This window comes from Mizuhopecten yessoensis, unplaced genomic scaffold (genome assembly GCF_002113885.1).
Source record: "Mizuhopecten yessoensis strain PY_sf001 unplaced genomic scaffold, ASM211388v2 scaffold10651, whole genome shotgun sequence".
Classification (NCBI taxonomy): domain Eukaryota; kingdom Metazoa; phylum Mollusca; class Bivalvia; order Pectinida; family Pectinidae; genus Mizuhopecten; species Mizuhopecten yessoensis.
The window spans coordinates 54,540-79,795 of NW_018408653.1; the positions used below are offsets into that span (position 1 = coordinate 54,540).

The 25,256-nt window shown below is 35.3% G+C and overlaps 2 protein-coding genes across 2 annotated transcripts in view; one reads left to right on the forward strand and one right to left on the reverse strand.

Annotated features, from left to right (window-relative positions):
- Positions 1 to 594: 594 nt before the first annotated feature.
- On the reverse strand, positions 595 to 20,394 carry LOC110461695 (conserved oligomeric Golgi complex subunit 5-like). The gene is made up of 22 exons (XM_021515300.1): positions 20,317 to 20,394; positions 18,296 to 18,435; positions 17,998 to 18,055; positions 17,424 to 17,478; positions 16,233 to 16,302; positions 15,538 to 15,658; positions 14,722 to 14,852; positions 13,731 to 13,902; positions 13,030 to 13,145; positions 12,079 to 12,156; positions 11,379 to 11,466; positions 10,608 to 10,794; positions 9,746 to 9,910; positions 9,097 to 9,196; positions 8,672 to 8,782; positions 8,224 to 8,286; positions 7,490 to 7,593; positions 7,018 to 7,146; positions 6,352 to 6,537; positions 4,946 to 5,075; positions 3,937 to 4,016; positions 595 to 3,570 (listed from the first exon to the last, which is right to left on the reverse strand). Exons 1-22 carry the CDS (start codon positions 20,351 to 20,353, stop codon positions 3,456 to 3,458), a joined length of 2,436 nt encoding a protein of 811 aa, XP_021370975.1. The 5' UTR covers positions 20,354 to 20,394; the 3' UTR covers positions 595 to 3,455.
- Positions 20,395 to 20,532: 138 nt separating this feature from the next.
- Positions 20,533 to 25,256, forward strand: part of LOC110461696 (tRNA-dihydrouridine(20a/20b) synthase [NAD(P)+]-like) — a 10,786-nt gene continuing 6,062 nt past the window's right edge. The window contains exons 1-4 of the mRNA XM_021515301.1: positions 20,533 to 20,908; positions 23,116 to 23,237; positions 23,716 to 23,791; positions 24,528 to 24,569. Coding sequence (XP_021370976.1) covers positions 20,805 to 20,908; positions 23,116 to 23,237; positions 23,716 to 23,791; positions 24,528 to 24,569 — 344 coding nt within the window. The 5' untranslated portion in view covers positions 20,533 to 20,804. The remainder of the gene's footprint in view (positions 20,909 to 23,115; positions 23,238 to 23,715; positions 23,792 to 24,527; positions 24,570 to 25,256) is intronic.

Sequence of the window (25,256 nt, forward strand, 5' to 3'; positions counted from 1 at the left end):
ATATTTTGTACATGAAATTTCTTTTATGGTATAAATGCTGTCATTTTATGTCGTACCGCAGCGTCCGTCGTCTGTCTGTCTGTCAACTTTTACTTTAAACGCCACTAGTCCTGAACAGCTTTGTGGACTTTGATTAAATGTGGCCTGGAGCATCCTTAGGCAAAGGGGACTAAATTTTGCATAAACAGAGGGTTGCTTTTAGTTGGCAGCGGGACGGCCCCAATAGGGGAGAATAATGTTTATAACCCTCCCCAATTCATGGGGGCAAAAAGAAGGGACCTAATGAGGGACGGGTGTTGCTGAGCGACGAAGCCAATATTTGGAAATAGTTGTTATGTAACAAGAATAATTTTCCATGCTTGCTTTATTATCAAGGTGAGCGATACAGGGCCTCTTGTATAGTACAATAATTGGATGACTAAAGTTTTTTTTAATGCACACCTTTACATATTGATACTGCTTTTAATATAGCTATATATTTAGATAAATATTTTATCGAAAAACATAGTTGTATAAAATGTTCCTATTTGATAACACAAAATATACAGTATTTTCCTGAATCAAGCAAAGTGAAAATAACCGCACACATACCTGTTAGGTTGTCCCACTTTTATTGTCATAAAAGGTATGATAAGTTGACATAAATATTAACTACAAATCATCATTATCACAGATTCTCATGCAAACATGTATCAGATGTAAGCACTTAATGTCAAGCACACATATAAAGTAACTTTATCTTTTCCCACTTTTTGTACATAAACCCACAAATAGTACTATTATAAGTGTACAATTTTTCTCAAATAACATATATACCTTGCAAAATTACATTATTTTTCTGTATATATATACCCCTTGCCAAAATCACGACAAACCAAATTTTGCCGAATAAGATAAGGTTCCTTTAACAAGTTAAGTTAAAATCGTGAACATGGCACAAAAACTATTCCATGATAAATGAAACAATAAGCAGAGTTCAAAATTCACAATTACTGTCAAATAGATAGCAAAAAAAACAGAATTCTATGTGATTCTTTCTCTCTAAATAGTAATATTCAACTGCTTAGTTACAGCAAGGCACAACTTAACAACTCAATCTGCACCTGCCCATTTTTTCCGGAGTTTAGCTTCTGTCTAAACCAGATCTTTTACTCCACTCCGCTACTCTACGTTCCAGTCTTTTGGAAGGTAGATTATCGGAATTGAATAAATTATCTGGTTTTTATCCGATTGACTTATGACCAAATATTTCCTTGACATTTCTTTCAGATTCTACCAGTTAAAATGGTTGAACTGTATAGCTAAAAGAGGTTTAAGTTATATATGAATTTATAAAATGTTCTATAAAAAAACAAAAAAACTAGTAAATGCGTAATAATCATTAATCATTCCAGCATGTTGCACTTTAATCGCAGGTGCCAACAACATTGGCTGGAGATATACACATGGGTGCTATCGATATTTTGCCTGTGTTTGAATAATATCTTATTATCAAAGTTGCTTCAAAATTCAAGCTAGTAGCTTAGTCAGAACTATTAGTCAGAACTATTCCTCCGATCCGAGTACACACATTGTAATTTCTCGCCTTCCACTAGTTCACAGTTTACATTCTCGCATATACAGTCTCTCACCAACAGACTGCTATTTATTTAACCTGGAAAAACAATGTAGTCACCTCTTACCATTACTTTGTCTTTATGCAGGAGGTATGTAACATACAATGTACAACTACACTCATTCTCGATACTCCAGAGGTTTCGCTCACTTTCGTTCTCTACACCCCTGGAATATGTCATAAGAAAATCGAAGGCTCAATGGGCGCCACCTGTGGATGAGACAAAAAGACTAGTTTGATCCTTTGATATACATCAAAAGATTCTCCCAGTTGCGCAACGTAAAATTGACAAGACTTTTAAGTCAGGTGTCGCTCCTCTGTAATCTTCAAAGGACAGGTATCAGCCTAGCAATTGGTCAGGTGGTTTTTACCGGAGACCAATCAAAAAGCTAGCTGCGTGCTTTCAATATGCCTATGACATATTCCAGGGGTGCAGGAAGCGAAAGTGAGTGTAACTCCTGGAGTATTGAGGATGAACTACAAGTAACCGAAGGTAAACATGTATTCAAACCACACTTGCTTCTTTTGTCAAGTGTCCACTCTGCTGCTTCTAATGTTGAGTACATCATACATTAGCAGAACTTACTCAGTTGGGGCCTCCTTAACTTGTGCATCCCTATTTCATAAACGAACGACTCTGGTCTATTTGGTCAAACCATATGGAATGCGGGAAATCATAAATAATCACAGGTGACCCAGTTTTTGCACTTTTACATAATTTGTAATTTATCCAATCCTCTCAAGCGTCATGCATACATTACAATCATACATAATATGTAGACTTGACACTGTGCTAGAATGTACTCTGTATTTACCCAATCTTCTCCAGCTTCGTGCATACATTAGTCCTACGTAATATGGTACTTTGTACTAGATATATCTTTTTGTATCCAGTCACATCACTACATACTAGTACATATTACAGAACAATACATTGAGTAACACAGTTACTGTTCCCATCTTAATCTGTACCAGATACACATTTTTCTGTGGCCATCTTGGTCATACATTCATACCTGACATATAACGGCCAATCAAAACACAGTTGCTTTTCTACATCCTACTCGGTACCAAGTAGATATTTCCTGTATCTAGTCACACATTCATACATCACACACAGTGGTCCGTCACACCAACAGGTACACTTTAACCTCCTACTCTGTACCAGATAGATATTTTTCTAAATTCAGTCATACATCACACACAGTGGTCTGTCACACCAACAGGTACACTTTAACCTCCTACTCTGTACCAGATAGATATTTGTCTATATTCAGTCATACATCACACGCAATGGTCCGTCACACCAACAGGAACACTTTAACCTCCTACTCTGTACCAGATAGATATTTGTCTATATTCAGTCATACATCACACGCAATGGTCCGTCACACCAACAGGAACACTTTAACCTCCTACTCTGTACCAGATAGATATTTTTCTATATTCAGTCATTCATCACACACAAGGGTCCGTCACACCAACAGGTACAGTTTAACCTCCTACTCTGTACTGGATAGATATTTTTCTATATTCAGTCATTCATCACACACAAGGGTCCGTCACACCAACAGGTACAGTTTAACCTCCTACTCTGTACTGGATAGATATTTTTCTATATTCAGTCATTCATCACACACAAGGGTCCGTCACACCAACAGGTACAGTTTAACCTCCTACTCTGTACTGGATAGATATTTTTCTATATTCAGTCATTCATCACACACAAGGGTCCGTCACACCAACAGGTACACTTTAAACTCCTACTCTGTACCAGATAGATATTTTTCTATATTCAGTCATACATCACACACACAACAGTCCATCATGTAACACAGCACTATGTGGCACTCTGTAGACCTTTCTGTAACAGTTCTAACATCATGGGGTATATTGGGGTGAATTCCTTCCCTTGGCGTGACTTCACATGTTGGACATAGCCCTCTAAGCTTCCCCTATAAAACAAACAGTTTGTGTAACAAAAAGAAAAGTACAAAAAAAATGTTTAAATTGATTATAGAACTAACCTGCAAGTATTCGTAAAATTTGTTTTTACAAAATATTGTAACAATTACTTTGTACATTTACATACCAGGATTTAAAAATAAATGTTGACAATATTTTGAACAGTATTTTTAAACAGCATAAAAAATCTTCAAATTTCAATGTGAAATCTTATGACTTACAAGGAAAATTATGCAAAAAAAGAGCATGATATTGTATCTTAAATATATTATATCCTTACATCTTTATGAACAAACAAGATCAATTCACAGTTTAAATATTTAAGTCAGATACAAAACAGAATTAACAGTACTAACTTGATGAGTGTGAGTCGGTCTTTCTCAGATGGATGGCTATCTAACCACTGCGAGTAGCGACTGACAGACCAATCAGCTGCCTACAAAAACAACGTAATTTTTTTTTAAATCTATATTTTCTTTTTAAATATGATAGCTAAAAGTACATTACTGAAAAAAAATCACAGCCTGCATTTGTCATTGAAACAATGAATTGTTTTTCACCTGCAACCTGTCGGAAACCCAACACCATCAGTACAAATAAGCTTCAATTGAGGATGGAAAGATTTTCTATTTACACAGTTTTAATTTATACATAAAAATGTAATCAGTAGGACTTGATTAAACTCTGGTTTAGGTAGATTTCCTTATTATTTTGAGATCAGTTTAGAAAGGAATGTATTCAGTAAAAGGAAAATATATACACTGTACTAAGAAAGATGTACACATTCATGTTTTATTTCAAATACAGTTTGTTTACCAGTATAAATGTAATATAGCACTTCAACATTGTAACTTGTCAACTGACATAAACATTCTATTTCTAAATCTTGACTTAATAACTGACCACACCCCTAGCTCCACTGTGTTAGCAGTTCATCGACTTAAAATGTCTGCAGTTGAAACAGTTTAGATGCCATTAACTTATAAAACAGCATAATCCCAAGCAACGGAGAAAAGTGCTGCTGACAAAACTCAGGCTCTTTTGATACAATTAACATACAGCTCGGTCCAAAACAACTTTATTCTACAGCCATATTTAACTGAAAAACACAAGACCTCCCTTATCTGTAAACCTCGTTAATCTGAACACCCTACAAACGTTGGGGAGATGAATACTTGTCCTACTGTTGGCAGCAGTAACTTGACTTGAGTAGCTGGAATGTGAATCTACTGGATGAAGGGGACATTTAAAAATAGGACACAGAACTTTTGAGACTAAAACTGGATGGTGGGACAACACGATTAGAGGTAAATGGATTTAGGTGACTTGACTGTCATTTTGATAATGTTATTAAATGGTACTTACAATATGTGGAGACCGGAGTTCAGGGGGAGCCCCTCTGGCAAACAGGAAGTGTAAACATGTGCTGTAGGGGATGATGTCGCCCAATGTTGGACCCTTACATATGTGTTCTGGTGTCTGGAAGAGGAGCGGCCTGAAACAAAACAAGCACAATCTATTAATTACAATACTAGTATGAACTTGTACTGGTGCACAGCATTACATACATACCCTTAGTACAAACATTCCAGGATGGGCAATGAGCTAAACACCATAACAGATCATCTAACTGCATCATAACATTTAACTGATAATTCATTCATAATCAGTTCAGATTCAATGTCAAAGTCAATGTATGTTTGAAATTACTTATTTCTACTCCAAAGTAAGAATGGAGACAGCAAGGTTTTAACTTCTGATATGAAGTATCTTTGCAGCTACATCCTTTCAAACGTGTTTTGCTGTAATTTTCCATATAAAATTAATCCCATGTACAAAGTAAAGGGACATTTCGCTTTTAGTAATTATTGACGATGGATTACAGTGAACAGTCACTGATGATCATGAACAATAGAACTGATCATTAATAATTGACGAATTCTAGACTTCATCTCTATCTCCTGCTGCTTAGGGGACACTAGAGAAACCAGGACTGATCTGCTGCCCCTAATGTAAAACTTAGGATCTATATTTTATCAGTTCCCTATATTTTCCTGTCAGTCGCGTCTCCCTAGGTACCCATCTTCAGATAGCCTAATAGTTGTTGCCTGGACATTAAATCCAAAACAAACAATGGCCTTGCATATGTGTTGGTCATGCAAGTATAATTCAAAGCTCAATATGATAAATTATGGCATAGATGAACTGCAACAAGAAGAATTGGCACTAGGGGCCTGTTTGTTTATGCAGAACAACCGGTTTGTCCTTTTTAAATGTAATACTTTTCGGGTATAAATCCTGGCGGACCAGCAAATGTTTATGCAGGTCTCTTGCAAGGCTTTGTCAAGGATCGCCTGAAAGCAACTTCAAAGTTCGAGGTCCGACCTTATTTAATAAACAAACAACTGTGGTCCGACCGTTTAACTGTTTAAACGAAAACGGCCCAAGTTAACAATGTCTCGGTTTCATTCAAAAAGGGCAACGTGATAAGGTCACTGTGGTGCAATTTGTTGACACTAGAGCTTGCACAATAAGTATTAGCACAGAATTAACAACAGCTTGAGAAAGTGTTAACACTATAATACCAGAGAATCAATAGTCTTCTATTTCTTATATGACTCCAGTCTCCCGTGTTTAAATAAGTTGGTTTTGCTGCAACTTAAAATTGCCTCCCAAATATATAACACAATGTAGTGCAGTAAGCTACCAGAATATAATAGAACTCATTGAATTTAATATCTGTCATTGAAGGGAAATGTTTTCTTTCCTACCTAAATGCCCTTAAAAGCCTGTAATCTTTGCCGATATCGGACACCCTTTTACAAAATGGAGAGATAGCCAATTCCATCTGGGCAAAGTCTGCAGCAAGTCGCATCTTTCCGCCCTCCCCCAGGGGGCGCACCAAACTTGCGTGTCTCACAAACAGCATTACACATCGACTGGCTATAGGTTTGATGCTGAAAAATAAACAAAATGTATTGAGACACTTTCAATAATTTATCTATATTCTTGTAACATCTGAATGTTCATTTTACAAATAGGGTCACTTCATTGAATTCAACCAAATTATAATAGGTTTACTACTAGGTACATTAAATATCAAACACACCTAATACAGTGTAAGAAATTAGTTTGTTGTAATTTTCTACTAATTGACAAAATGCTGTCAGGATTGAAAACTTTGTTTATAAGCATGAATTAACATATTAACAATAAACCTGTGCGTAGTAAACATGTTTTACAGTAATCATAGGCAGTATGGACAGAAATGGTTTTAAAACTACGGTAAATCCTAAATTTCTAGACTAGTTACATCAACCTCATATGAAATGTCTACCAGAGCTTCGATTGAACAGATCTTCAATCACACATATGAAATCATCAGTATATATTTGTATTAAGTCTGTATGTATCTGAAGAAAACTATGTTTGAGTACCTTTCCATGATAAACTCCAGACAATCATACTGAGATAGGTAGTCCTTCTGACACCTGGTTACAAAGTCCTGCAACTCACGCATGTACAGAGAGCACTGGGCCTCCTTCTGAGTGTCCGCAGGCATCGACCTTCAAAGGAATTCAATATAAAATTCATTAATTTTAACCTTCCTATATAATGATACCCTATTTTATAGGGACTTTAACATGTCTGATCACTATAATACATAATATATAACATACTTACAATTTTATACAATTACTGACCTCTCGGAGGATGAAGGATTTATTATCCTGAGAGAAGAAAATGTAAATGGGGTGTTTCAATCTTAACATGAATTGTAGTTCAAGCTTTGCTTATAATATGTCTCAGTTTCCCTGTTTAATCAATATTTTGATTGCTTTAACAGATGAACTAATATTGATATCTGCAGTATAAGGCATAAATCCAATGGTATCATCTTGTATTTACCCTGAAAAATCCTCCTGGTGCATGGTGAGTATGATAGCCTCCACGGCGTCAGATATAGAGGACAAGAGAGGGTTAACTGCTGCACTCATCAGCGCCACCGTCACCTAGGAAATATCAACAAGGCATCACAAGTGATACAAACCTCCTCGCATTCACACATTGTGACAAACGTAAGGGGAAATGAAGTTGCTAGAAATAGTAAGTGACCTTGACCTTCAACATAGAAAAACATGAAACACAAACTTCTTCAGGGTATTGCCATACTATACACCTGCATGAAGTTTTATGAAATTCCGTTCAGTAATGAAGTCGCCAGAGTGATGACAAAGTTTTTTCTAAAAATAGTAGCAGTGACCTTGACCTTCAACATAGAAGCACGAAACGTGAACTTGTTCAAGGCATTGCCATACCAAACACTTGTATGAAGTTTCATGATATTCTGTTGAGGAATGAAGTCACTAGAGCGATGACAAAGAGTGTAACATACGTACGTACGTAAGGGCGGAATCCTATATCCCCTCAAACTTTGGTTGCCTGGGGATACTAACTACTAATTAATCACCAACCAGCATTAGCTGTCATCTATACTTCACAAAGATTTTATTTGTGACCAGCTTGTTTGATAAACTCCTGATCTGATTGTGATTATAATGTCCACCATGAATGTATTTGATATTTCACAAATAGAACGACAGGGCCGTAGTCGACCAATAATAGTCAAATATAACTCTTACCTCCAAAGCTTTCTTTATGCTTTCTACTGCCTCTGTGGGATAGTTCATGAGGCTGGCTAACACCTGCAAACATATGATGAAAACCTTAATACAAACAGACAAGTAATAACTTTGATAACGTAAATAGTAATTATTTTTCATTGACTAGAAAATCTTACGATTATATTACAAACCTGTACCGTACTAGCTTTGGATACCAACAGTTCTAAAATGATCACAAACTGAAATATTTGTATAAACATTGGCAAAATCAGCCACAGAAGTATTGTTTCAAAGAAAAAATCAAACTGTGAACTTTAAAATTATAATTCAGTATACTACGAGCTGACTATCATAGGATTGTTAATCCTGTACATATTTCATGTATATTGTCAGAATAAATCGGTGTATCTGTGTATAAACTCCAAACCCTGTGACAATTAACAGCATTACAGTAGATTAGTACTACCTTTGAGATGGACTGGTGTAACAAGTACAGCGTGTTGACTACAGCACAGTTACGATTCTGCCCCTGGGTAGGAAGGCCGATCACCTGGCTAGCCTCCCCGTCGGTAGCGAGCTACAATTAACAATGAAACAATATTTTCATTGGAAACTTAATTGTTAAGATAAATTATCACTTTGCTTTGATATCTTAATTAAGAAATGTTATTAAAATATTTTAGTAAACAACATTTTTGTTTGCTAATATCTTTGAAATCTCTGGGTGATAAAAAGGATGAAAACAGGTTCTTTAATGGTGTTTAATCAAAATATCTTTCCTGACATTTATCTTCTATGACTATCGCAACAGATTATTGAAATACATGTTTGCAACCGATGGAAAAAATAAAATAAACAAAACATTCTCTATTTACTGTAATTAATACTTACCAGCTGTTCGCTCTTGTTACAGAAGAGCTCGATGGTCTTGGCCACATTCTTTGATACCGTCACACACAGTTTGTTGTCTACGCTGGCTACATTTAGCTCACTAGTGACAAATCATAACGATGAAAGGGATTAAGGTATTCATCATAATCCTCCAAGATTTGTCTACACACGTACCAAAGCTGTAGCTAGAAATAATGTAGTAATGCATCAGAAATTCTTATTAAATACTTCACAATTTAGCAAGTGCTCCATACCATTCGGATATTTGTTTAGCAGTAATTGTTTTACTGCACAGTGACGGCCAAAACAAAACACTTCTACCCTTTATGTTGTTTTAACAAACAAACATGTATTGTTAATTCAGAAACATGCCTAAAAATGAAAATTTCTGTCAAACAATGTTTATAAGTCCATCTCATCACAAGTACCTTCACAATGAAGAAGTCTTAGGCATACTAAATACAAAATAACTATCCTTAATAACACAATCAAAGATTTGCATTATTTGTCTAACAATACAAACTTTGGAGTCAGTTACGTTCAAGAAATACCTTCATTTAGATTTCTATCATCCGTTTCTGAATTAACAGTACAATCTGTATTTAGAAAATAAGTTTTCCAGCTAATTTGTTTATGGTATTCCACATACCTTATAATGGTTTTTACCACACTCTCCACCTCCGAGGCTGTTGGTGGATTCATAGAACTGCTACTACTGAAGACCAGGTTGATGGGATCAAACAGTCGTGACAGAGACTTGGACAGGTAGGCCATCTCAAACTTGGCCAGAGTCAGTCTCAGAGCGGCCTCAGGACTGTGGACATAAAATTTAAATATAAATTACCGGTATAAGCCATTGTCACTCAAGGAAGGAAGATTGATCACATAGTGTTATACTGTATTTCAAGGTAAACATACACAGTCAATATATACCTATCGTCAGTTAAGGTAATTTGCTTTCAGAAAAGAATGTAGCAAATCAAGTTTATAAAGAGCCACAAGAGAAATATAGGATTTGTTTGTTAGAGTAAACAATGTTTATAATGAACCTGAGTGTCTATAAAATTACATGAATTCCTTTACAGTAAGACAATCCTGAAAGGACTCCAAGGGACCTCAGAAAATACACCGCTACAGGTATAATCTGTTTTCTTCAACAAATTCCTCGTCTGGGAGCAAAAATTTGACATTGAGACAAGCAAGAATTAACAAAGCATATTTGTAGCCATGGCCTGTCGCCAAGAAGTCGGTGATCAAAAATATCTTTATACCTTTGTATGCCCTGCCAATGTGCTCCCCTCCTCCCCTCCCCAATCAGTTTGATCATGTGCAATAACTATGTATCATGTATCAGTTATCAACCAACTCTTCAACATAGACCTATATCTTTACTACAGTAAAGATTGAATGGTAATGTGTCAGAGTGACATGTTTTACTATACTATTGTTTATCTCAAATGTCTGAACTTTGACAGAACTAGTAACTTTGACAGAACAGGTGAGTAACTAACTCGTATTTGTCCCTCCTTTTGGCCTGCAGGAAGAGGTCTTCCTCTACACCCTCATCAGTGGTCAGATGGTCAGCCATGTGGGAGGCAGTGTTGAGACTAAACTGCTGTAGGCGGCGCCACAGGTCGTTGTACAATCGCAGCAGCTTAGGGTACTCTCCCTCAAATGCCTGCTTCAGAAACGTAGACCCTAGAAACCAATAATAACCATACAGTCGTATACCTAGGTACACATTTTCCTAAAATATCATTAAAATAGCATATTATCATAACACTATTTGTTTATGGTTTTATAGGTGAAAAACATAATTTTATAATTAATGAATGTGCATCTCCTATAATTGAGGGAACAAAAATATTGTTCAAACTAATTAACAAACAGCATTGCTGGTATGATAGTGGTAACTTCATTACACGCCTTTAACAATTCCAAAAAGAGGTCTAACCAGTCTTTAACTGCTCATTTGAAATACTTAATTTATTTTCATCTTCAACCCTGATAAATTTCGGAAGTTGTATAGAATGTTGTCAACAGTCACAATAACAAGGTGATGATTTGACATATATTACCAATCAAATAAATTTCTCCTAAAATATTATGTCTTTAGTTCAAGGATCAATTATAGTATACAGTTAGTGAGTTTTCTGCACTACTAGATTTTGGATTGGTGAAATTCCACGATACATTTTGTATTTACAAGATGTAGTAGATATTGGCATTATGCTACACTCCATTATGTATAATGATGTTGTGTCCTAGCTGTGTGACGTTACCTTCTGATGACTCGGTAAACTCTGCTGTCAACATCCTTGTGATACTGTCCCAGAAGTCCTGCATGATGTTTACCTTTCCATCACAATGCTGGGAAGAAAAGAGAAAAAATTCTCTTACAACTTCTCTGAAGTTTCATGAAAATTGATACAGCAATGACACATTTGCTATAAAAATGTAGGTGACCACGACCTTGACCTTCAGCACAGCATTCTTATACAGTAGCTCTTTCAAAACAAGGTTATATCTAGTACTAGTTCAAAGCATCAAAACCCATTGAGAAATGAAGTCACAGAAGTGATGACACAGGGATTTCAATTTGTAAGTACAGTGTATATGAAAGTGTAGAACCCTTTTTCTCATTCCAGTTTGTTGTGAATGTTGTGAAGGAATTAATACAAACAATGTTGTGATCAATAATGAATTGATTTCATACAGCCCTTCCAACTTGTATGTATCATTACGCCCAGTGGGTTACACACATTCTACTCACAGTAAAACTGCAATTCTTTTGTGAATTTTTACCTTTAATAAACTAGTGAGTTTATATGTGTGCATACATATATTGACACATGAGGAATAATATTGAAGCAACATTGCTAAGGCAAAAATATCCATCATTGCAAATAATTTGAAAGGTAAAAATACAAAAACATCAACTTTTACTTTCATTATTTGCACGGTGACGACAGAAAACAATACCTTTGCCAGTTCTTCTATGAAGCACACATGAGTTACAGGGTCTCTCTTCTTCACCAGCACTTTCTGTAGGTGTTGAACCTAAGAAACATACAAAGATTTAAAAATAATCGTCCTGCTCCTGATGTCCGGGTAGTGGAGAAAGGTTAATCACCTATGACCAATGTTCAGTACGACCAATGTTCGGTACGACCAATTTTCAGTACACAATGTCACGACTATTCCATAAATAAATGCATAGGAGGGGTGGAAGGCACCATTTCAGAAACCCCACCATCCTTCAATTTAAATATAAACTTATATCATTTGGCAACAATTATGAAGAAGGTTATTCCAACTTATATCAATTAGTCTCGTTGATGATTGATCAATATAAAAGTGGGCAAATTAAGGATAACCCCCACCACCATCCATTCATCACAGAAAGGGCCTCCCATCTCATGTTTATTTTGGAGTAGCCTTTACTTATCCAGAGACAAACAGGACCCATATTCATGAAACCGTTCCAATGTCAAGCATGAATTCTGTGCTCAAACCAACTTTCTTGTAAATTGCTAAGATTATTACAAACGATCTAAAAGACAAATGTAAACATTGAAAATAGCATTTGGCTTTAAGTTTCTGCAAAACGTTTCCAAATCATTGACAAAACAGATTTATGAAGTTATAACCAGAACAAGAAATTAGGCTTGAGCAAAAAATCCATTCTTGCCCTAGTGTGTTTATGTGCTATGGACTTTGTTTACAAACATGAATCACAGTATTCAAATACAGTTCATCAATGGGCTGTTATCATATATTTGCTTGACAAAATCCAGCATTTCAAATAAGGTACATTTTTACTTGTTACCGCTAAATGAAATTACAACATATGTCAAGAAATATCCTAGTCTATTATTCTGTATCAGACTTGTTCCAAGCATATCTTTTATTGGTATTGATTTTATTACAAACCTGAGCACAGGAGGCGTAGATACTGTCCATTAGCTTCTCCATGTTGGTCCACAGCAGTGCCCGGAATGCTGCCGTGTTCCCTGTAACAGGCATAGCAGCCTTGCCCGGCCCCCCTCCTACAACAAATATGGGACATGAATACTTGAAATGTGAAATTTACCAGTCAAAATCTAAGTCCAAGTAACTAATTTGTCAGTGTTTCAGTGGATAAAAAATATGTTTGAGATAAAATAATGTACCAAAGTAGCCCTGTGTGACTGACTTGACTACCCATTACTGAGTTTGTAGTCCTTTGATTAGCTATTCTCCTACCCTTGACTGAATTATCTCCTGTTTATAACCTGTTCAAAATGTCTCTGTCACCCCTAGGGTATGTTTTTTTGTCACCTCTAGGGTATGACAGGTTGCATACAGAAAGAAACAATTCTTTGACATCACAGGGGCAATCAGATATGATGTCATTATCGGCTCTTGATGGGAGAGGTCATGTGCAAACCAGGATAACAAACAGATTCCAAAAAATTAATGCTGAAAACTATTGTTTTTCAACAGAATGGAATGATGGGAGAAAAATAATCAAAACCTTGGGTAAGACAACCAAATAATTCACCCCTCGGGTTGGAGATTTCTCTGTCACACCCTTAAGATATAAGATGATTTAGTTAGACTTCTCTTTACTGAGACAAAATCTCTGTGATTACCTCTGGAGCCGATGGCTGAGGACTGCTGCTGACTGAGGGCCTGCATATCGAGACAGCTGCGGATGTTTTTGTGAAGCCCCTCTTTACAGCTTGTCACCACCCTGTCCACTGTGTGGTGCAGGCACCGCAGGTTGTGGAACACTTGAAGTGCGGTCGCCACCTGTGTTGGGTTCTGTGGAGCCAACACAAAACTTGTATGTCTAAACCATAACATGAAGCTTTTATCAAATAAGTATACTTTTACTGTTACATTATTTAGAGTATTTTACACTCTTTAAAATAGCTTTATTCAAGTTTCTCACAGGCCTTGCCTTTCACTTAAAACAGTTTTATATTTAAAACTCACTTAATGATTTTTTCATTCTTTTCCATTTTCAAAGCTGAATATTCACACTTATAACTGAAAGATCAAATCTATAACGATACATTATACAGGTGGCTGTGGAGAAGATTTTAATTTCCATAATAGTATGAACAGCAGATTCCACCTTTAACTATCTAGAAAACATATCCACATTCCTTAATATATCAAATATTCTATTTCTGGCTATTATGGTGATATTCAAAACACAAGTGGCATAAAGGACCTGTATTGCTTGTCTGGTCTATTATTAATACATTAGTAATATCTGTTGTAAAACACATTTGACTCCTGGCTGTCACATTGATTATCAGTTGATTTACATTATTAACTTAGTTGCCCTTTACATCTGCAAATAGCAGGCCAGACATTAGCCTAGGCATTTTGCTTATGGAATCAAAAAGAAGTTGTTTGACAATTGTAACATGTCTTACTCGTGTGACTTTGGAAGTCAAAGATTGTTTTTTTTAAACCAATAGCCCTTTACACAAGAAATCTACAGGCTGAATATCATTACTCCAAGCCTCATAGCTCTTCAGATGATGGTGTTTGAAAATATAAATCAAAGAGGAGTACACTTTAATCTATGCAATGCTAAATATAAATATCTATTGGTATTTATGTTCAAACCTGAGTCTCCAGTCCCTGGTCTAACATTTTCTGAGCCTGTGTTTCAACATCGTTCCTCGCTCCTCTGATAAATCTTCGGTCCTGTTCTATAATTTCTACGCCAGCAAAATCAACTCCCTCACATATGTAATCTACAAGGAACAAATAATGTAATGCTATATCAAACTACACACAATACTTCTTACAGCAAATCAATCATATGTCACAAGAATTTCTCATGAATTCCTGAGAATAACAAATTCAAATATCTTTCAAATATTCAATCAGAAAAAACTTACAAGGCACAAGTGTTTTTTTCTTAGTGATTTAAAGGAACTCTCTTTTTGGTTTTTATACTCAGAAACTAATCACATTTAAAGAAATAGACTACACCACTTTCATATCTAAAAGGTAACTTTATTTGGCTTGGTTAATTACCTGATGACACGTTAGACACAACTTAGACAGGTGTAAGAATACAAACAATGGTAACAGAAACAAGGTTACCGCAAGCGGTATATAATACGCCCGTCACACATTNAAGAAAGGTTACTCCAACATAAATCACAATATTATACACAAGGTGGCATACAGCCTTAAATGATGAAACAAGTTCTAAATAATGCTATATTCTTAATTTCAAAAGAAACTGCTTTGTCTTTTAAATCAAAGTCTTAGTAAGTTGCTTGCAAAACCAATACAGATTGTTTTTAAGTAGCAACTGTAATTGGATCTCAACAGAGAATCACAGGACTAAAACACAAATGTATGATTTTGAGGGATTATTCTGGCATGGTTTCAAAATCATCTGTATTTAAATTTCTATTCGTGATGTACCCAGTTCATTAAGACTCTGTGCTGCCTTGGTTATCTCCCTTGCCCCTCCCTGTAGCTGGCTGTGTAGACGTTTACTGAGGTACATGATACGGATTATCCTCCTTAGTAAGTCACAGGTTTCCTACAACATCAAACATACAAACAGAAGTCACATCAACAGTACTGAGGAGTTTATATAGAAACACTTGGAAGTTCTGTTGTCACTTTTAAAAGATCAGATATCACTACATGTAGTCTTTACCCAATCTGATGAGGTATTTGACATATAAATCTCACAGGAACTTATCATGACAGAATACAAAAATAAAAGAAACAATTTGTTCAGAGATTATTGCTTGAATTTTTATCATGAGTCACAGCAAAAAAAATAATTAAGATTCCTCCAGTCTCATTCAAAATTAAAGTGTTGTATTACAATTTTTTTGAGTTCCAGGCAGAAAACCGGAGTCCTAGACTTTTAATTTCGCAAAAATCACAGCTGTTGAAAAATTATTTGGAGTTTTATATACCTTTATACAGCGAGACCTTGTTATATTACTCCCATTGGTCTGAATTAAGTCTGGTGAATTTTGACAATATAACAAGGGAAATGCATTAATGAATTAAAAAAAAATAGTGGGCCTTGAATGTAGCAAAAGAAATGAATGATGTTTTACAGCATATACATATATATATACTGGTCACCAGATTCTTACTTGTAAATTTCTCAGTTGCGTTGTTCTTGCTGATATCTTGTTGAATGGTTCTGAAACCTTTGTTCTGACCCTTGAATGGTAAGAGTAAACATAATTTGAATTCATTGAATATTTACCATAATACTGTATACTGGATAAACTTTCACAGTCAAATACTCGCCCTTCACTAGCAAAATCCATATTTTCCCAGTGTTAAGTTCACCCTTCACTAGCAAAATCACTATTTTCCCAGTGTTAAGTTCACCCTTCACTAGCAAAATCCCTATTTTCCCAGTGTTAAGTTCGCCCTTCACTAACAAAATCCCTATTTTCCCAGTGTTAAGTTCCCCCTTCACTTCATTAAATCAGATATGCTGTGTTCTGATATTTGCTGTCAGGATAAAAGCGCCCTCATTGCAAATAGCAAAAAGGGTGGAGGTTAACACCGTGATGCCCCTTTAACAAAAAGGGTGGAAGTTAACACCGTGATGCCCCTTTAACAGGGTGGAAGTTAACAGTGTGATGCCCCTTTAACAGGGTGGAGGTTAACACCGTGATGCACCTTTAACAGGGTGGAAGTTAACACCGTGATGCCCCTTTAACAGGGTGGAAGTTAACACCGTGATGCCCCTTTAACAGTTATAGGAATAGTTTTATCTTGTATAGACTACAGAATGGATCATGATTTTAACAGGAAGCGTCGATGTTAACATGTAAATATCTTTGTCAGGCAGTTTTTCAAAAAGCTAAAATTCAGTGTGAAAAATTCTCTGTGGTATATTCAGATCAGTAGGTGATTAGAACATCTTTACTCCTGTAATCTAAATGATTTAATCATAGATTGCTTAATAGATTAATTAGTATATCTTCACCCTGTAAAACCATACAATATCATGTCTACTGTTACAGATTAGTAGGTGATTAGAACATCTTTACTCCTGTAATCTTAACGATTTTATCATAGATTGATTAATAGATTAATTAATAGATTAATTAGTATATCTTCACCCTGTAAAACCATACAATAACATGTTTACTGTTACAGATTAGTAGGTGATTAGAACATCTTTACTCCTGTAATCTAAACGATTTTATCATAGATTTAATCATAGATTGATTAATAGATTAATTAGTATATCTTCACCCTGTAAAACCATACATTATCATGTCTACTGTTACATACATAATGCAATACCATCATTAACAACCGACCTGTCCATGGCAGCCAGCAGGGATTGTATCCGTGTCTGCATCATCTGTAACACTCCTGAAACAGTAGAGGTAGTGACACCTAAATATACCTTCAGCAACTGTGTAATTCACTTAGGGACCAGCTTAAGTGCAGATGTCTTGAACACCAAAAACCTGAATGCGTTAAGGGTCAGCTTAATGAAAAAAGGAAATTGTGCTCTCTTTCTACTAGCCTCCACATTGCTTTTTAAACTTCTATATTTGTAGAAATTCTTTTAACTAGACCTTGTTAGTATTTCCAATTTTTTACTAGAATTTACTAATGCTATTTTTTAGTGTATATATCCATTATCAAAGGTTAGCAAGGTTGCCTTGTCACCTAAGTAATATTGACATTTTTTATCCTTACTGGTATAGCTATAAATAACTGTCAATAGTTCAGTATTTTTAACACTGTGCAACCAGAACTGCAATCAAATGCTATCAGGCAACACCACTAGCTCTACCAGCTATCTTTGTTGCAGTATTATAATGTTTGCACATTGTAAAAAAACCTGAAAGAAGAATTTTGAAACTAAATATTAAAAGTATATACCTTCCAGTGTTTCCACTCCTGTTGCCTGTGAAAGCAAGTCATCATGGCGAGCAACGATCTGAAATGAAACAACACTTTATTAATGCACACAATATATGATAAATATAATAGAAACAAAATTAGTTTTACACAATATTTCTTTATGCATAGCTGTGTATAATCATCTGTTTTCAAAAATTATATTTTGGTTATTACTTAAGTTTTCATTTACAACACCTTCTCTTGGTTACTGATTTATACCAAGCAGCAACTGAGATTTATCCAGGACTTGTGCACTACTACAATATGTATACAATACCTGTGAATGAATTTCCCTATCGAGTAGTGATATTCCTTCAGCTAATTTAGATAGCTGTTCTGCAATCGCCTGTCCCTGGATAGCTTTGTTGGCATATCCCTTCACATCAAATGTTGCATCCAGGAACTGACTAAAAACATCTGTAAAATAAAAGATATGCAAATGATTAACATCGTATTTCAGTGAATACCCAGCTACATTTTTTGAATAAACAAATTCATTATGAACCATCATGGATAATACATAGGGTATAACAATGGTCAATACGGAAGAAATAAGAAAAAATAAGTAAATGAGACGGGTCTGCGGACACGTCTCATTAGTGTATTTTCTTGAGAACTATTGGTATAAAAATTTAAGTAGGGACAGTTAGAATTATTTAATGTAGTCTAAACCCACTTATGCCACAACGTGTCTTAATTGTTAAATATTTTCTGTGTCGGGTAAAATATAATAAATGTTAAGTTTATTTCCATATGTTATTGTCACCAGTCGTCTATGTATCTATATTATTTGTCAACACTGGAATCTGCAAGCAATAGTGTAAAGTGACGGGTCACGGCGACGCGACACTGGTCACCTGTTTACGTTTGTTACAATAGTGTAAAGTGACGGGTCACGGCAGCGCGACACTGGTCACCTATTTACGCTTGTTACAATAGTGTAGAGTGACGGGTCACAGCGGCGCGACACTGGTCACCTGTTTACGTTTGTTACAATAGACAATAGTGTAATGTGGTTGAAAAACAGGATAATTTTCATATGCATCCTTTTTTATTTTAATATTACATAGTATGATAGTTATCAGCTGGTTATTGATGCTTATTGTATAACTGTTTGATTCCTTTTTCATAAAATGGTTTTATTTGTTAATTCCTTTGACATGGAATGACATGGAAATGCTAGGCCATGGTAAGTAGATGCTCTATGTCTGACGGGATAGTCCCAACTTCAACAAGCAATTGATATTTATATAAATAAAATATATAAATATATAAAAAATACATTTAAATATCGATTATTATATAAGCGTATAACCCAGAGCGAATGGGATTTAGGGCGAAGCAACCCGTTACCTACTGCTATAACATAAGAGGCCACTGGTCGGCCTTTTTTCTATCGGATATGATTTTGCTGATTCGCTTGTCAAAAGTATCACGCCTTGTACCTGTTACCGAGCCTGACCCGAGTGTAGCACACTGGACTTCTCCAAGAGCCTGTACGTTTATGTGGAACAACCGGTTTGACCGTTTATAAATGTAACAATTTTTGGTATAAATCCTGGCGGACCTGCAAATGTTTATGCAGGCCTTTGCAAGGCTTTGTCAAGGCTCACTTGAAAGTAGCATCAAATTACTAGGTCCGACCTTATTTAATAAACCAACAACTGTAGTCTTACTGGTTTAAACGAAAACGGCCCAACAGACTTCAGGGGTCGACACTTACACTAGTCGGCTAGTCCTGGACTAGTAGATTTCAGCATTAGGACTAGTGGAACATCTAACCTAACGGGTCCTTTGGACTTGTGAAAAATGTCGTTATAAAATAAAGGTATTCCTTTTTAAAATTTAGATAACTGCTTAAAATAAGATATATTGCATGAAAATTGTCAAAATTTCCTAAAACCATATTTCTATGGCAGTTGTTATTATAAGTCCCCTACAGTCAAATACTTGTGGTGTTTTGTGCTGTAGATTGCGATGTTTCCTTGTCAGAAAATCTTGTACTAGTTACATGACGAAGGACTAGTAAATAATCTATTCAACTAGTCCTGTGGACTACCAAGCCAAAAATAGTTAGTGTCTAACCCTGACAGTGTTTGAGGTTTACACGGCGTGATGTTGCAGTCGGCAAAATCATATCTACACCACTGGACCAGATAAATCTATACAGTTCACCATTTGGTTTGAAGAATAACCCCTCTTATGTAACTGCATTTCAAAAACTGATCATATACAGTTAAAATCAACGCTATATCTTTTTTGAATATGTTATATTCGATGCGAACGCTCATTTTTTACCGTCCGATTGGAGTTGTTGCAGCAACTTGTCGTCCATGTTGGATTTATCTACTTCCGCTTTGCAACGTTGCCTACGAAGCGATGGCAAAAAACAAAAACAAGACGTATATCTTATCAATTAGCAAATATATAACATGTCACTTATATTGTTATTCGACTGTATGTCATAAATCGTAAAATAGTAGAAAACACGACATATATATTTTACGAAACTAAAGTCATGTAATCTGTATCTGTTTACTTCCGCTTCCAAAAAACACGTGCAGTAGGTTGTCATTTCTGTATTGATGAGGACATTTGTTACAAGAGGAGGGATTACCAACAAATCAGATATGAGCATTCACAATGATGGATTTCCCATAACTCAATTGGGATAAATCAAAATATGTTGAATTTGTTTTAGATCTGACAAAACAAAGCATACAAATACTGGATTTTAGTTTGAAGATTGACAATTAACAGTTACTGTTAATACTTAGTCCACTAACATGACATCAGGAGACGGATGTCATGTCTGGAGGAAGCCATTAGAACTATTTGAAGACCAAGAAAGAAACGTGAAAATATGTGCTCCTATGGTCCGATATTCAAAGTAAGTTTGTTGAACCACGGACTTAGATCTATTCTAATTCCGTGGTTGAACACTGTAGTTGACTATATACAGTATATATATAGCCAGCTCCTCGAGCTCTTGAAAATAATAATTTGGGAGATGTCAAGATTTTTTAAAGTCAATTATTTAGAACTTGTCAGTTTAGGTTTATTTTGATAGGGTCATCATTTTCCTTCAAAATGAATATAGATGGGGCAGTTTGGTAGTCGTTCACAGCACACTGTCAACTAAAAAGGGGACAGACTTAAATTGATAATTATTTCATCACCGGGCAGGGTCTTTGAAATGGTCAAGTGAGGAATATTGTTTATTCCTTGCGAGTTTACTTACCTGATTTGATTTAAATATAATGTGAGTCAGAAACCTTGAAAGGTACCTGGAGTCTGTTTACATTTTGGTACTAAGTTTAAAAACAGCAATTAAAATATAAGCTAGTCTTTTTTGGGTTCACTGATGTCAGCAATATGAGACGAGAAGCTTTATTGGTCCGATTGAGTATGAGACAACTACAAACAGTCATTTTTTCTATACTTACAAGTATCAATTCCAGTAGTATGTTGCTATTGTCAGATTTGGTGTTACAGGTTGAAACAATCCAGGTAGCATATCATATTAAACGAATGCACCTTGAATGCCCGCCCGCCCCCAACAGGACCAACTCAGTCTGAAGGAAATACCTTTCAAAATACTGACTAACTATTTAACCATTTACATACATTTATATACCCGATACAGCTTTCATAGGAGAGGGAAATGCATTACCCCTCGAGCCTCCATAATAATTGCAACTTTCCTTGACATTTGATAATAAAAATAACTGACATGATAAGACTTCGCAGGCCTGTACCTCTTGTTGACAACAGTTGAAAGGTATGATATAAGAAGACTATAGATTTCAATGATAACCATCTGTAGTGTGGAGGTTGGGGCCAAATATTAGTCTAGCCCTGTTGCTTTTTTCCTTTTTTGTTACAAATATGTGTTAGCAGAGCTATTATGGTAAATAATTGAGTGGGTTAGTAGTTATGTCTCCCCTTCGAATGAAGGAAGACATATTGTATTAGAACTGGTTCTTCTTCTGGTTCTCATTATCAAACTTGTCCGGGCCATAACTTTTAAACAGTTAAAGATATCTTGATGAAAGTTTAGGTATGCATGCATCACCGAAAGGAGGTGTGCAGTACACTGGAATTAGGTCACTGTGACCTTCACCTCAAGATCAAAGGTCAAATAACTGCACATTTTCAGTAAATTTTTGTCCGGCTCGTAAATTTCAAACCATTAAAGTTATCTTGATCAAGCTTGAACTATATCTGCATCACCCACAGAAGGTGTGAAGTGCAATTTAATTAGGTCTCATGCTTGACTATATACAGAGTTATGGCCCTTTGTTTAATTTTAATGCGGAAGTTTGTCCGAAGCATAAGTTCCATATTATTTTTCACCTACGTTGACCATACTTATCATATTTATATATATTGGGAAGGCTAAAACACACTAAAATCAGGTTTTGTGCCCCACTATATACAGAGTTATGGCCCTTGTTTATTTTTAATACCGAAGTTTGTCTACAGCATAACATCTAAACCACTGAAGATATCTTAATCAAACTTAAAGTATACCTGCATCACTCACAGAAGGTGTGCAGCGCACTGGAATTAGGTCTCATGCATCACTATATACAGAGTTATGGCCCTTTGTTTAATTTTGATACCGAAGTTTGTCCACATAACTTCCATGTTATTTCACCTACGTTGACCAAACTTGCTAAAGTTTAATTTATCTTGGGAAGTAGGAGTGTTGCATTCTAAATTCAGGTCTCGTGCCCCAATATATAAAGCGAAATGGCCCTCTTTTTTTCTTATACCAGAGTTTTTCTATTGGCTGTTGATTCAATCAATCTGTTACTGTACATGTTGATTTTGAAAACTTTTGATAGCCCAACCAATTTTTTTATTGTACAGTAGCCCTAACTTAATGTCTGGGGCTGTCGAGCTAGGCGAATTGTACATCCTTGCTTCTTAGTATTCATTTGACACATGACACATACAAGAGTCAATGCAAGAGCTCCATGGAATTATTGCAGAATACCAAAATTGTCAAAAATAAAGATGTTGATAAAACAATATAATAAGTGAAACAGAATTATGGTAAATAGTTTTAACATTTTGTTGTTTTTGTTGCAGATTGCCATTTCGTATGCTTGTGAGAAAATATGGCTGTGATTTAGCGTTCACACCAATGATCTTATCAGACTGCTTTGTAAAATCTGTAAAAGCCAGAGATAGTGAATTTACCACTTGTAAAGGTAAGATATGTAATAAACTGAGTCAACATAAAGTGTCATGCCGCCATTGAATAAATATTCATCAATTGATGAATCTCATTTATATGTATATGGAAATTACTAAAATATAATTTAGACATACTCTACAAATTTATCTACCTGGTTACTTGCAATCAACTGTTAAAGTCTAAATCAATTACTTTGTGACATTTTTCTGAAATTAAAACTTTTAGCAAATACCTGGTAATATTATAATCCCTTCACTTTGTAAGTGTTCAATTTATCTGTACAAGTTTTAGGACTAACAACCTCTAAACACCTTTAATTAGTGACCATGGCCAGCTGGCTCCTAGGTTTATTGGTTACATAAATTAATTTTGTATTTTGATAGCCAAGAATCCTCAAATATGTATTGGATCCTAAAGAAAATCATAAAACCCTTACTAAGTCATTAAGGTCTGGTAAAAAACAAAATGGATATTTTATTTTTCTGTTACAGAGGACCGTCCACTTGTGGTACAGTTTGCGGCGAGCAATGCTCAGGATCTTGCAGATGCGGCAGAGATTATAGCTCCGTAATATCACATTATCTTTAAATGTATCATTCAGACATGCGTGTTTTATTGATAAACATTCATCTTAGACATTGGACCCAAGTACTCACAACTTACTTTTAAAATATTTAGAGAAGTCTTCAGGTAAAATTAGGCTCAAGGTTTCTTACCCAATGAAAACAAAATAGATAGTCTAAAAATATAAATGTAGTTGGAAAACTTAAAATTGCCTATCTACAAAATTTATTTGGGAAATATTGATTCATCCTTGTGAATGAAATCTCAAACCAGTCAGAATCGAAATACAAGCTTTTGTAAAGACATTGCAAAGAAAAAGAAAGATATTTATCTAAAGTGAATGATTGATAATTTAAATAGAAATAGTGATTTATAACACTATTGCACTAGTTTTACTATTGCTATATACTGTATCAAAACTATTGCAAAAAGAATTGGTAAATATGCACTATATTTTCAAAGCATCATCGAATCAACAAAAAAAAAGGTTTTATATTCCCCCCTCAGTATTTCATTTTAACATTGTGAATAAGTAGTTATTGTCATCATAAATATAGAAATGAAAAATAACAAAGATCAGAAATGTAATAACTATTGAAAATTATTATTGAATCTATAAACTTTCCATTGGTGCATCACCTTGGGAGGTGAACTGCTGCAATCTAGCAACTTTATTTTCTAATCCTTACTGTAGATGTAGTTTATTACTCAAATATAAGTTCTGGTGTTGTAATTTCAGGTATGCAGATGGAGTTGACCTGAACTGTGGATGCCCACAAAGGTAAGAGTTGTCTCCCATGGAACATATTACCTCATTTGCCCTAGCTTGGTATTGTGTAAAAACGTTAAAAAAAAGTGGTATAGCAGCTCCAGAATCCTGGTTTCAGTAAAGTATATTCTTCTTTTTCCAAGCTGGTTCTTGGGGATCTTCATTTCTAAATTATTTCATGATTATGTTATGGTTTCATTTCTAAATGAGAATGTGAACCTTCACACTCCAGTACCTGTTAAAGAATAATCTTCATAATTGGGGCAAGTACAAGCAAAGATTTATAATGGAACCAGTTTGTCACAACCCTTCAGATTCAAAAGGTGTATTTCAGTATAAGTTTGAATTAGTATACCCTGCAACGAAGTTAGAGGGGGTATACTGGAATCACCCTGTCTGGATGTCTGGATGTCTGGATGTCTGTCGTCCACTTTAACTTGTCTGGAAAACTCCTCCTTAATTAACAGGTGGATTTCATTGAAACTTTGCATGAATGATCAGTATTTTATGTAGTTGTGCACCGGCATTTTAATTTGGGATTTCAACCCTTTTTGATGGAGTAATACACCTTTTTGAGAAATACTTGTCCGGAAAACTCCTCCTTAATTAACTGGTGGATTTCATTGAAACTTTGCATGAATGATCAGTATCTTATGTAGTTGTGCACCGGCATTTTAATTTGGGATTTCGACCCTTTTT

Coding starts and splice junctions, on each gene's coding strand:
- LOC110461695 (XM_021515300.1), bottom strand. CDS start 20,353: ATGGACGACAAGTTGCTGCAACAACTCCAATCGGACG. Junction 17,479..17,997: donor AGGAGTGGAAACACTGGAAG/GTATATACTTTT, acceptor CTACTGTTTCAG/GAGTGTTACAGATGATGCAG. Junction 6,538..7,017: donor CTGGAGTTTATCATGGAAAG/GTACTCAAACAT, acceptor TTTATTTTTCAG/CATCAAACCTATAGCCAGTC.